The sequence below is a fragment of the Panulirus ornatus genome, chromosome 53 (genome assembly GCF_036320965.1).
Source record: "Panulirus ornatus isolate Po-2019 chromosome 53, ASM3632096v1, whole genome shotgun sequence".
Lineage (NCBI taxonomy): Eukaryota > Metazoa > Arthropoda > Malacostraca > Decapoda > Palinuridae > Panulirus > Panulirus ornatus.
This window is the reverse complement of record NC_092276.1, coordinates 19,565,594-19,579,679: the sequence shown is the minus strand read 5'-3', so window position 1 is coordinate 19,579,679 and position 14,086 is coordinate 19,565,594. Positions and strand designations below refer to the sequence as shown.

General features: G+C 41.0%; 1 protein-coding gene across 1 annotated transcript in view; it reads left to right on the top strand.

Moving 5' to 3' along the window:
• Positions 1–14,086, top strand: part of LOC139765297 (U6 snRNA-associated Sm-like protein LSm2) — a 67,596-nt gene that overhangs the window by 2,173 nt on the left and 51,337 nt on the right. Inside the window, exon 2 of the mRNA XM_071692682.1 lies at positions 5,130–5,270. Coding sequence (XP_071548783.1) covers positions 5,268–5,270 — 3 coding nt within the window. The 5' untranslated portion in view covers positions 5,130–5,267. The remainder of the gene's footprint in view (positions 1–5,129; positions 5,271–14,086) is intronic.

Genomic DNA, 14,086 nt, shown 5'->3' with positions numbered 1-14,086 from the left:
AGGGCATTATCTGGGAGGACTAAAATGGGTATGTTTGAAGGTATAGTAGTCCTAACGGTGTTGTGTGGATGCGAGGGATGGGCCATAGTGAGAATGTAGGGAAAAGAGTGAATGTATCTGAAATTAAATGACTGAGGCCACCACATTAAGTAATAACGGGGTAAGAGAAAGATGCGGAAATTAGAAGTGTGGTTGAGATAGCTGAAGAGATTATGCTGCTATTTTGATAGATGAAATGGGTTAGAAAGGTCAGAAAGAGGATATAAGTGACAAGCGAAAGGGAATAGGAAAAGGGAGATATCGACTGGAGATGGAAGGATGGAGTGAAACAGAATTTAAGTACTCGGGGACTGAATATGCAGGGATATGAAAGGCGACCATGAAATGATGTGAATTGGAGCAGTGTGGTATACAGTAGGTGATGAGCTGACACTCGACTGAACCAGGGCATATGAAGTAGCCTCGAAAAACCTATGAGAAAACCTATAGCCCATATTGGTGGACAGGGGGCCATGGTTTCAGTGTATTACACAAGACAGCTAAAGAATTGATATGAGCACATGAGACTTCTCCATCTGTTCTTAATGCTACCTCACTAATGTGGGAAAACTGCAAATAAGTATGAACATTTTTTATGCAAGTATTATAGTATCTTAATGGTAATATCTTAGAACTTTATTAGTATACTTATGCGTTTGTGTGAGAGGAGTAGTGTACATGGAAGGGCTGGTGCTGACAGCACAGATCCCCCCTTGTCTAGGTAGGAATACAGTGATTTTAACCAAAGGATAATTTCATGTTATATAAATCTAATCACATTACACAGTGTATATAATTGTACTTGAAATATATTTTTGTTTCATCTTATGGACAATTTCCCTTTGCTTATGTAAAATATACTGAAGGCATACAAAAATTCGTTTATTGACCAATGAAACAACAGTAAATCAACAGTTCAATTTTATTAAAAAAATTTCACGTTATGGACACAGCTTGAGAACATGAGGTAAATCAGCCAGTTTTGGTAGATATAGTAATTTTTTCCTAGATTTTGGGAATTTATGGTATCTTTTAGATATTTCAATGTACGTTTGCTGCAGGGGTGTGTGATGTCTCCATGGTTGTTTAATTTGTTTATGGATGGGGTTGTTAGGGAGGTGAATGCAAGAGTTTTGGAAAGAGGGGCAAGTATGAAGTCTGTTGTGGATGAGAGAGCTCGGGAAGTGAGTCAGTTGTTGTTCGCTGATGATACAGCGCTGGTGGGTGATTCATGTGAGAAACTGCAGAAGCTGGTGACTGAGTTTGGTAAAGTGTGTGAAAGAAGAAAGTTAAGAGTAAATGTGAATAAGAGCAAGGTTATTAGGTACAGTAGGGTTGAGGGTCAAGTCAATTGGGAGGTAAGTTTGAATGGAGAAAAACTGGAGGAAGTAAAGTGTTTTAGATATCTGTTTTTCCAAAGAATTATAGGGTACATGTTGTTGCTTGAATCAGGGCATGTGAAGCGTCTGGGGTAAACCATGGAAAGTTGTGTGGGGCCTGGATGTGGAAAGGGAGCTGTGGTTTCGGGCATTGTTGCATGACAGCTAGAGACTGAGTGTGAACGAATGGGGCCTTTGTTGTCTTTTCCTAGCACTACCTCGCACACATGAGGGGGGAGGGGGATGGTATTCCATGTGTGGCGAGGTGGCGATGGGAATGAATAAGGACAGACAGTGTGAATTGTGTGCATGGGTATATATGTGTGTGTCTGTGTGTGTGTATATGTGTGTACATTGAGATGTGTAGGTATGTATATTTGCGTGTGTGTACGTGTATGTATATACATGCGTATGGGGGTGGGTTGGGCCATTTCTTTCGTCTGTTTCCTTGTGCTACCTCGCAAACGCGGGAGACAGCGACAAAGCAAAATAAATAAAAAATAGATACCTGGGAGTGGATCTGGCAGCGGATGGAACCATGGAAGCGGAAGTGAATCATAGGGTGGGGTAGGGGGCGAAAATCCTGGGAACCTTGAAGAATGTGTGGAAGTCGAGAACATTATCTCGGAAAGCAAAAATGGGTATGTTTGAAGGAATAGTGGTTCCAACAATGTTGTATGGTTGCGAGGCGTGGGCTATGGATAGAGTTGTGCGCAGGAGGGTGGATGTGCTGGAAATGAGATGTTTGAGGACAATGTGTGGTGTGAGGTGGTTTGATCGAGTAAGTAATGTAAGGGTAAGAGAGATGTGTGGAAATAAAAAGAGCGTGGTTGAGAGAGCAGAAGAGGGTGTTTTGAAATGGTTTGGGCACATGAAGAGAATGAGTGAGGAAAGATTGACCAAGAGGATATATGTGTTGGAGGTGAAGGGAACGAGGAGAAGTTGGAGACCAAATTGGAGGTGGAAAGATGGAGTGAAAAAGATTTTGAGTGATCGGGGCCTGAACATGCAGGAGGGTGAAAGGCGGGCAAGGAATAGAGTGAATTGGATCGATGTGGTATACCGGGGTTGACGTGCTGTCAGTGGATTGAATCAGGGCATGTGAAGCGTCTGGGGTAAACCATGGAAAGTTGTGTGGGGCCTGGTTGTGGAAAGGGAGCTGTGGTTTCGGGCATTATTGCATGACAGCTAGAGACTGAGTGTGAACGAATGGGGCCTTTGTTGTCTTTTCCTAGCGCTACCTCGCACACATGAGGGGGGAGGGGGATGGTATTCCATGTGCGGCGAGGTGGCGATGGGAATGAATAAAGGCAGACAGTGTGAATTGTGTGCATGGGTATATATGTATGTGTCTGTGTGTGTATATGTATGTGTACATTGAGATGTATAGGTATGTATATTTGCGTGTGTGGACGTGTATGTATATACATGTGTATGGGGGTGGGTTGGGCCATTTCTTTTGTCTGTTTCCTTGCGCTACCTCGCAAACGCGGGAGACAGCGACAAAGTAAAATAAAATAAATAAGATATTAGATATTTCATAAGAATTTTTGCGTTGAATCAGAATCGTATTCCATATTAGATATATTCCCTTACATAATCATATTCTAAACATTTAATATACCATAGAAATAAATGAAACAGTGCTTTTTTATTCACAATGTATCCAATTTACCTTCTTTCATTAAAAAAAGTTCATTGCTTAAAGGAAGTCATTTGTACTTGCACATACTAGGAAGGAATGCATGTTTCAGTCGGGAAGCTCATGGCTAGCAATGTTTGCAGCTCATCGTTTTATGACTATAATAACCTCAGCTCTGACTCATGGCTAACAGTGCTCACAGCTCATTGCTTTATGACCGTAATAGCCTCAGCTCTGACTCATGGCTAACAATGCTCATAGCTCATCACTTTATGACCATAATATCCTCAGCTCTGACTCATGACTGACAGTGCTCACAGCTCATTGCTTTATGACCCCAATAGCCTCGGCTCTGACAGTTCTCCAAGCTCATCGCTTTATGACCATAATAGCCTCAGCTCAGGCTCATGATTCACAGCTCATCGCTTTATGACTGTTAAAGACTAAGCTCTAGCTCATGACTCACAGCTAATTGCTTTATGCCCATAATAGCCTCAGCTCTGACTCATGACTCACAGCTCATTGCTTTATGACCATAATAGCCTCAGCCCTGATTCATGACTCACAGCTCATCACTTTATGACCATAATAGCCTCAGCTCTTGACTCATGACTCACAGCTCATCGCTTTATGACCATTATAGCCTCAGCTCTGATTCATGACTCAGCTCATTGCTTTATGACCATAATAGCCTCAGCTCTGACTCATGGCTCACAGCTCATCGCTTTATGACCATAAGAGCCTCATCTCTGACTCATGACTCACAGCACATAGCTTTATGATCATAATAGCCTCAGCTCTGACTCATGGCTCACAGCACATCGCTTTATGACCGTAATAGCCTCAGCTCTGACTCATGGCTCACAGCACATCGCTTTATGACCATAATAGCCTCAGCTCTGACTCATGGCTCACAGCTCATCGCTTTATGACCATAATAGCCTCAGCTCTGACTCATGGCTCACAGCTCATCGCTTTATGACCATAATAGCCTCAGCTCTGACTCATGGCTCACAGCTCATCGCTTTATGACCATAATAGCTTCAGCTCTGACTCATGGCTCACAGCTCATCGCTTTATGACCATAATAGCCTCAGCTCTGACTCATGGCTCACAGCTCATCGCTTTATGACCATAATAGCCTCAGCTCTGACTCATGACTCACAGCTCATCGCTTTATGACCATAATAGCTTCAGCTCTGACTCATGGCTCACAGCTCATCGCTTTATGACCATAATAGCCTCAGCTCTGACTCATGGCTCACAGCTCATCGCTTTATGACCATAATAGCCTCAGCTCTGACTCATGACTCACAGCTCATCGCTTTATGACCATAATAGCCTCTGCTCTGACTCTCGTATAGTTAAGCTGAAAACCACCGGATGCGTGTTAGTGTGGCGCCACTTGGATTGTTTTGCACTCATCAAACTTTGCACATATGTTTAGCTGGAGAGTTATGAGGAAGTTGTGTATGTGATAATGTTAGAAAAATTACGTAAGGATTTTTTTTTTACTACGGCTGGCCTGCATAGCTCTAAGTTAAATGATTTACAATTCCATCTGGTACTTGTGTAGGCCCAATAATAATTGCTCCTGGGGTGAAATGTAACCTTAAATAACGTTCATGTAATTCTTTTATTACCATTTTGATCTCTGGCCTATGTTTATTTTCCTTAAGGTATTTTTTTGTACTTTATCAATTGAAACTTTAGTTCAGCAGTGACCCTTATCCAGTTTTTATGTTCGTGAATTTGTGAAAAGTGAAGTCAGATATGTATAATGCAAGGGATTCAGACTATTTCAGCAATATGAAAGTATATTACACTGAAATATAAAGGCAAGACTTGCAATCTTAATCATTTTTTCAGTTCATTTACATTACAGTTTCTGAAAAGATATCACTTTAGTATTGCTGTCTCAATTGTTATTTTTTCTCTAGCATATGTACAAATTAGCTACAAATTACTGCACCATATACTTGCCATATCATCTGACGAAATAACTTATTTCTTATTACGACGTCAATATTATAACATAAATATAAGAAATGAAGAATTTTTGTTTCCAGATTTGGGTGTCTGTAGTGTTGCGGGTGGCGGTGTGTGGCAGCTCAGGTCACCATCACAACAACAAGCTGGCCTGATCCTGTCTTGTCCTCATCATTACACCTTTGATACTGTCATCACCATACCTAGTAATTCTCAATATGGTAATGTTACGAACTTTACTTCTATGTATTAGCAGTCCTTTAAACTTTACATTAGTAGGGTGTGAAAAATGATAGAAGTTTGTTGTAATAAATGATGAACGTTGGATGAAGCCATGTAAGCTTGTTGAATGTTGGATGAAGCCTTGTAAGCTTGTTGAATGTTGGATGAAGCCTTGTAAGCTTGTTGAATGTTGGATGAAGCCATGTAAGCTTGTTGAATGTTGGATGAACCTTGTAAGCTTGTTGAATGTTGGATGAAGCCTTGTAAGCTTGTTGAATGTTGGATGAAGCCATGTAAGCTTGTTGAATGTTGGATGAAGCCTTGCCAGCTTGTTGAATGTTGGATGAAGCCTTGTAAGCTTGTTGAATGTTGGATGAAGCCATGTAAGCTTGTTGAATGTTGGATGAAGCCTTGCCAGCTTGTTGAATGTTGGATGAAGCCTTGTAAGCTTGTTGAATGTTGGATGAAGCCATGTAAGCTTGTTGAATGTTGGATGAACCTTGTAAGCTTGTTGAATGTTGGATGAAGCCTTGTAAGCTTGTTGAATGTTGGATGAAGCCATGTAAGCTTGTTGAATGTTGGATGAAGCCTTGCCAGCTTGTTGAATGTTGGATGAAGCCTTGTAAGCTTGTTGAATGTTGGATGAAGCCTTGTAAGCTTGTTGAACGTTTCTTGAGGATACCAGGTACCAAGTAGCTGCTCAAGGTATGGGCTACCAGTAAGGCAGGCTTATCCTTATTAAAATAGTCGTCAGTTGATTATTATTGAGAATGTTTAAGTTCTCAATGAACTTGATACAGTTCATTACTTCAATGTCAAGAGTGATATTGCTCTGCAGAGTTAGTGTGGTGTTTTTAAGTTCTAATGTATACCAAATACTTCGATCTTGACCACAGTTCATCTCTTCATATTGATTGAAATTTCTTCCACTTCTGCCCGTTCCTTCCCGAACCTAAACGGATACTTCAGTTTTCCTAATTTAAACCAAACCACTGTCATAACTAAACCTAATCTAACCGAACTTAATTATTTAACCAAACAAAACCCAACCTAACCTTAACCAGGCCAGACCTCATCAGACTACACCAAACGATGTAATGTTACCTGACAACAAAATTGATAACAGGCAAACTTAATTCAATGAAATAAAATTGAAATAAACCTAAATAAACCAGTTGTGATCTGTAAGATAGTATTGTCTTAAACCAAATCTAACCTACTCTAATTGTTAAACCAAGCTCATTCTGCGCCAACCCAGTGAAACCAAACCAGCCTACCATATTTAATCAAAGTAAAGGCAGGAGGTGAACTGTTAATAGGACCAATAAGTTGGCCAACAGTTAATCAGTTTAGTTCTGCACTGCAGTTGTCTTGAGCTTTCTGCAGTAGGCAGAATTTTTTTCTATACAAGTAGCTGAATAAGCTATATGTAGCCCTGATATGCTTACAATGCTTGTAAGGACTGTGAATTTCCATGAGGATTAAGAACTAGGAGAGATTTGATCAAAGTATCCATGGGAAACTAGAGGAAACAAGTGGGTCATTGGGAAGCACCCAATGATAACATGACAACAGGGGTTAGGGCAGTTGTGTTGATTGTAAACTTAAGGCAAAAGAGAATAACCAGGTGGTCATGTGTAAATAGTGTAAGGAACAGAACCTTATATAATACTCAAGAGTATATGTAGCTAAATATGAAATTTGAAATTACTTGGTGAGGAGGATGAATGGATGCACTGGTTCTGCAAAAAATTGCAGCTCCAAGGCAGTGGATGTTTTGATCGTTGTCAGCATTTAGAAAAAGAGCAATTGTCAATTGGAAAGCATGAAAAATTAATTGTTTATGGACAAAACAAGAGATATAGTTAGTGAGGAAATTTTGAATTGAAGGAAAGAGAAAAGATGGAATGCAGAACTATTGGAGCAGACCCATCCCCCTTGGTACGTATCCTTTGAAATGGGTCTCAGCATTAGAAGGAAATTATACAATTGCCATATCTGAAGCTTGGTTAGATATCAACAAAAGAGATTTCCTTGCTGAATATGCAGTTCCAGGGTACACTTTGTTTAATAGTGATAGGGGAATTAAGGTGGTGTCTTGCTCTCTGCTAAAGCTCCATTAATCCTGTTGTGAAAGATGTAGCCATTGCAAATTTTGACTCAATTTTTGAAGAAATCAAAGATAAACTTTGTGAAGAAAGGTAAAAGTGACTAGATTATAGGTTTCCTGCACAAACACCAGATTTAGACAAGATTTTACAATCAGTTAGATGAAATTTTTAGTGAAAAATATTTTATCATAGTAGGTGATTTTTATTTATTACCATCTAATTGGGGTTGGAATCCCTTTTCAGTAACTTAAAGCATAGACTATACCTAAATTTGCTTGAGTGCCCTAATTCATCTAATGGAGAAACCTACTTGTGATTAGACAATATTAGATATAGTTCTAACTACAAATTAGAATCTTTTTAGTATTGTTGGAGGAAAGTATTATGTTTCACCCATTCTACCACTCCACAATTCACTCCCTTTGCAATTCCTGCCATACCACATCTCTCATACACCCTTTTATTTATTTCTTCATTCCATCTAGTCACACCACATACTCTTCTCAAATAGGTCATTTCCATAGCCTGGATTCTTGATCTTTGTGACTCCTTCCATGTCCATGTTTTATTTGTATATGTCAGGGTTGAGAGGATTATGCTCTCCCTTAATCCTCTCTTCACTTCCATACGTACACTTCTGCCCTTCATTAGCCTATTAAGGGACCCATTGACTCTTCTATCTTGTACTGCTGTCTCCCCTATCTCTCCTTCCATATCACCACACTTACCCAAGATGGCTCCCAGATACTTACATTCTCTCACTTCTTCCAGTCTTTTACCCCCCCCATATCCACAGCACAGTTTAGCATACTTTCTTCTTTCACTCTGTACTTTCACTATGTTTCCTTTCAAACACCATTACTTTTAATTACATTTACCTTCAATCGCCTAAGCTTACATACATCATAAAACACACGTTGCCTTCTGCAACTCCTCTTCGCTCTGCAAACAACACAATATCATTTGCAAACAGGCTTGCCACTAGCCAGCATATCTCACTGCCTTACTCCATCTCTGCATCTCTTTTTCCTAGTTTTGCTTTCATCTAAGTTATCACTCCATCCATATATATATTAAAAAGCCACGATGACATCACACAGCCCTGCCTCACACCTACATATGTCCCAAAATTTTCACTCATCCCTCCATACACTGTTACACATGCATTTGCTACTCTGTAGATGGCTTTTATGCCATCCAGGAGTTGTCCCCCTATGCCATATATCCTTAACACATCCCACAAAGCATTCCACTCGACATTGTCATAAGCTTTCTCCAGATCCATAAAAGCTGCATACAACTTCTTACCTTTTGCTAAATACTTTCATATAGTCATCTTTTCTTCAAAAATCTAATCCACACATCCTGTTCCTTTCCTAAAACCCCTTTGCTCTTCACTCATTCTGTACTTAGGCACTTCATTGTCAATTATATTCTTGTGTAAACTTTCCCCCTATAATTGCTACATGCATCCTTAGCACCTTTTTCTTTGAATACAGGAATGATAATAATAGCTTTCAACTAACCCTTAGGCACAACTTTCTGTTTCTGTGCTAAATTTCATATAAGATGAATCCACATTATCACACTTTCTCCTCCATACTTCAGCGTTTCAGCCATAATCCCATCCTTTAAAGGTGGCATTCTTACCTTCAGCCAAATTAATGCCCTTCTTACCCCTCCTTTCTTACCCCCCTTTTTGCTGTAGGCCTCCCCCCCACTTGTATCCTCTTCCTCCCCTCCTCCATACCCATGCATGTAACAACTGCTGCCTCACTTTCTCCCACATTTATCAGTTTTCAAAATACTCTTTCCACCTTCCTTTCACTTTCACTCTGTGAGTCAGCAATCCCCATTCCTTACTTCTCACATCAACATTTCCACTTTTACATCCACCTCTTTCCCTTTTCACCTCTTTCCAGTGTAGTTTCTTATTATCCTGAAACTTTCCATTTGACTTTCTTCCAAAATCTTCATCTACTCTTCCTTTGCTTTCCTCTGTCAGCTTCTTAACATTCCACTTACATGTTTTGTATTCTTCCCTTCTCCTTTGCTGAACTTCCACTGGTACATTCCTATTGAGCAATCTACCATATTCCTTTTTCTTCCCTTCCTCAGCATTTCTAATCTCTTCTGTCCACCATGCATTGCCCTTTTTGTTCCTGTATCTTACTACTGCTGATTCTACAACCTTTAATAGTATTTCTCTCAATAATTTAAACACCAATCTCACATTACTGCAGTCCTATATTAATTGAACTACCATCTAAGCTTTCAGTTACCTTCCTTTCATACTGCTCCTTACATTTTTCATGATTCATCTTCTTGCTTGCCAGCACTTTTACCTCTCCTTTCTTCCTTATCTGCACTTCTTCTTGATCCTCATCTCCTCAAGAACCGCAAAATGGTCAGAGTCTCCAAAGAATCCTCTCATGACTCTAGCATCCAGCACACCCTTTCTCAATCTTTCATCCACTGCCACATAGTCAGTGAAAGCCTCTTCCTCTTCTCTTCCATCATTCCTCATCCATGTATATCTATGAATTATCTTTTGCTGAAAAAAAATGTGTTTGCAAGGAATAAACCCCACTCAGCACGTATATCCACAAGAGTGTCTCATCTTTTTTGAAAACCTCTATAACTATTCACCCTCACCTCCAGAGCTTAAGAATACTTCTCACGCATTCCTCACATGTCGTAGAAGGTGACTAAAGGGGATGGCAGCGGGGGGCTGGAAACCCTCCCCTCCTTGTATTTTAACTTTATAAATGGGGAAACAGAAGAAGGAGTCACGCGGGGAGTGCTCATCCTCCGCGAAGGCTCAGATTGGGGTGTCTAAATGTGTGTGGATGTAACCAAGATGAGAAAAAAGGAGAGATAGGTAGTATGTTTGAGGAAAGGAACCTGGATGTTTTGGCTCTGAGTGAAATGAAGCTCAAGGGTAAAGGGGAAGAGTGATTTGGGAATGTCTTGGGAGTAAAGTCAGGAGTTAGTGAGAGGACAAGAGCAAGGGAAGGAGTAGCACTACTCCTGAAACAGGAGTGGTGGGAGTATGTGATAGAGTGTAAGAAAGTAAACTCTAGATTGATGTGGGTAAAACTGAAAGTGAATGGAGAGAGATGGGTGATTATTGGTGCATATGCACCTGGGCATGAGAAGAAAGATCATGAGAGGCAAGTGTTTTGGGAGCAGCTGAGTGAGTGTGTTAGTAGTTTTGATGCACTAGACCGGGTTATAGTGATGGGTGATTTGAATGCAAAGGTGAGTAATGTGGCAGTTGAGGGAATAATTGGTGTACATGGGGTGTTCAGTGTTGTAAATGGAAATGGTGAAGAGCTTGTAGATTTATGTGCTGAAAAAGGACTGGTGATTGGGAATACCTGGTTTAAAAAGAGAGATATACATAAATATATGTATGTAAGCAGGAGAAATGGCCAGAGAGTGTCATTGGATTGCGTATTAATTGATAGGCGCGCAAAAGAGAGACTTTTGGATGTTAATGTGCTGAGAGGTGCAACTGGAGGGATGTCTGATCATTACCTTGTGGAGGCGAAGGTGAAGATTTGTAGAGGTTTTCAGAAAAGAAGAGAGAATGTTGGGGTGAAAAGAGTGAGGAGAGTAAATGAGCTTGGGAAGGAGACTTTTGTGAGGAAGTACCAGGAGAGACTGAGTACAGAATGGAAAAAGGTGAGAAAAAGGAGGTAAGGGGAGTGGGGAAGGAATGGGATGTATTTAGGGAAGCAGTGATGGCTTGTGCAAAAGATGCTAGTGGCATGAGAATTGTGGGAGGTGAGCAGATTAGAAAGGGTAGTGAGTGGTGGGATGAAGAAGTAAGATTATTAGTGAAAGAGAAGAGAGAGGCATTTAGACAATTTTTGCAAGGAAATAATGCAAATGGGTGGGAGATGTATAAAAGAAAGAGGCAGGAGGTCAAGAGAAAGGTGCAAGAGGTGAAAAAGAGGGCAAATGAGAGTTGGGGTGAGAGAGTTTCATTAAATTTTAGGGAGAATAAAAAGATGATTTGGGAGGAGGTAAATGAAGTGCGTAAGACAAGGGAACAAATGGGAACTTCAGTGAAGGGGGCTAATGGGGAGGTGATAGCAAGTAGTGGTGATGTGAGAAGGAGATGGAGTGAGTATTTTGAAGGTTTGTTGAATGTGTTTGATGATAGAGTGGCAAATATATGGTGTTTTGGTTGAGGTGGTGTGCAAAGTAAGCGGGGTGGGGAGAGTGATTTGGTAAACAGAGAAGAGGTAGTAAAAGCTTTGCGGAAGATGAAAGCCAGCAAAGCAGCGGGTTTGCATGGTATTGCAGTGGAATTTATTAAAAAAGGGGGTGACTGTATTGTTGACTGGTTGGTACGGTTATTTAATGTATGTATGATTCATGGTGAGGTGCCTGAGGATTGGCGGAATGCTTGCATAGTGCCATTGTACAAAGGCAAAGGGGATAAAAGTGAGTGCTCAAATTACAGAGGTATAAGTTTGTTGAGTATTCCTGGGAAATTATATGGGAGGGTATTGATTGAGGGTGAAGGCATGTACAGAGCATCAGACTGGGGAAGAGCAGTGTGGTTTCAGAAGTGGTAGAGGATGCGTGGATCAGGTGTTTGCTTTGAAGAATGTATGTGAGAAATACCTAGAAAAGCAAATGGATTTGTATGTAGCATTTATGGATCTGGAAAAGGCATATGATAGAGTTGATAGAGATGCTCTGTGGAAGGTATTAAGAATATATGGTGTGAGAGGCAAGTTGTTAGAAGCAGTGAAAAGTTTTTATTGAGGATGTAAGGCATGTGTACGTGTAGGAAGAGAGGAAAGTGATTGGTTCTCAGTGAATGTAGGTTTGCAGCAGGGGTGTGTGATGTCTCCATGGTTGTTTAATTTGTATATGGATGGGGTTGTTAGGGAGGTGAATGCAAGAGTTTTGGAAAGAGGGGCAAGTATGCAGTCTGTTGTGGATGAGAAAGCTTGGGAAGTGAGTCAGTTGTTGTTCACTGATGATACAGCGCTGGTGGCTGATTCATGTGAGAAACTGCAGAAGCTGGTGACTGAGTTTGGTGGGGTGTGTGAAAGAAGAAAGCTGAGAGTAAATGTGAATAAGAGCAAGGTTGTTAGGTACAGTAGGGTTGAGGGACAAGTCAATTGGGAGGTAAGTTTGAATGGAGAAAAACTGGAGGAAATGAAGTGTTTTAGATATCTGAGAGTAGATTTGGCAGCGGATGGAACCATGGAAGCGGAAGTGAATGATAGGGTGGGGGAGGGGGCGAAAGTTCTGGGAGCGTTGAAGAATGTGTGGAAGTCGAGAACATTTTCTCAGAAAGCGAAAATGGGTATGTTTGAAGGAAAAGTGGTTCCAACAATGTTATATGGCTGTGAGGCGTGGGCTATAGATAGAGTTGTGGAGGAGGGTGGATGTGCTGGAAATGAGATGTTTGAGGACAATATATGGTGTGAGGTGGTTTGATTGAGTAAGTAATAATAGGGTGAGAGAGATGTGTGGTAATAAAAAGAGTGTGGTTGAGAGAGCAGAAGAGGGTGTTTTAAAATAATTTGGTCACTTGGAGAGAATGAGTGAGGAAAGATTGACCAAGAGGATATATGTGTCAGAGGTGGAGGGAATGAGAAGTGGGAGACCAAACTGAAGGTGGAAAGATGGAGTGAAAAAGATTTTAAGTGATCGGGGCCTGAGCATGCAGGAGGGTGAAAGGCATGCAAGGAATAGAGTGAATTGGAACGATGTAGTATACCGGGGTCGACATGCTGTCAATTGAACCAGGGCTTGTGAAGTGTCTGGGTAAACCATGGAAAGTTCTGTGGGGCCTGGATGTGGAAAGGGAGCTGTGGTTCCGGTGCATTATTACATGACGGCTAGAGACTGAGTGTGAACGAATGTGGCCTTTGTTGTCTTTTCCTAGTGCTACCTCGCACACATGAGAGGGGAGGGGGTTGTTATTTCATGTGTGGTGGGGTGGCGATGGGAATGAATAAAGGCAGATAGTATGAATTATCCCTGGGGATAGGGGAGAAAGAATACTTCCCACGTATTCCCTGCGTGTCGTAGAGGGCGACTAAAAGGGGAGGGAGCGGGGGGCTGGAAATCCTCCCCTCTCACTTTTTTTTTTTTTTTTCCCCAAAAGAGGGAACAGAGAAGGGGGCCAGGTGAGGATATTCCCTCAAAGGCCCAGTCCTCTGTTCTCAACGCTACCTCGCTAATGCGGGAAATGGCGAATAGTATGAAAGAAAGAAAAGAAAGTATGAATTATGTACATGTGTATATATGTATATATGTGTGTGTGTGATTGTTGGTGCATATGCACCTGGGCATGAGAGGAAAGATCATGAGAGGCAAGTGTTTTGGGAGCAGCTGAATGATTGTGTTAGTGGTTTTGATGCACGCGACCAGGTTATAGTGATGGGTGATTTGAATGCAAAGGTGAGTAATGTGGCAGTTGAGGGAATAATTGGTATACATGGGGTGTTCAGTGTTGTAAATGGAAATGGTGAAGAGCTTGTAGATTTATGTGCTGAAAAAGGACTGGTGATTGGGAATACCTGGTTTAAAAAGCGAAATATACATAAGTATACGTATGTAAGTAGGAGAGATGGCCAGAGAGCGTTATTGGATTACGTGTTAATTGACAGGCGCGCGAAAGAGAGACTTTTGGATGTAAATGTGCTGAGAGGTGCAACTGGAGGGATGTC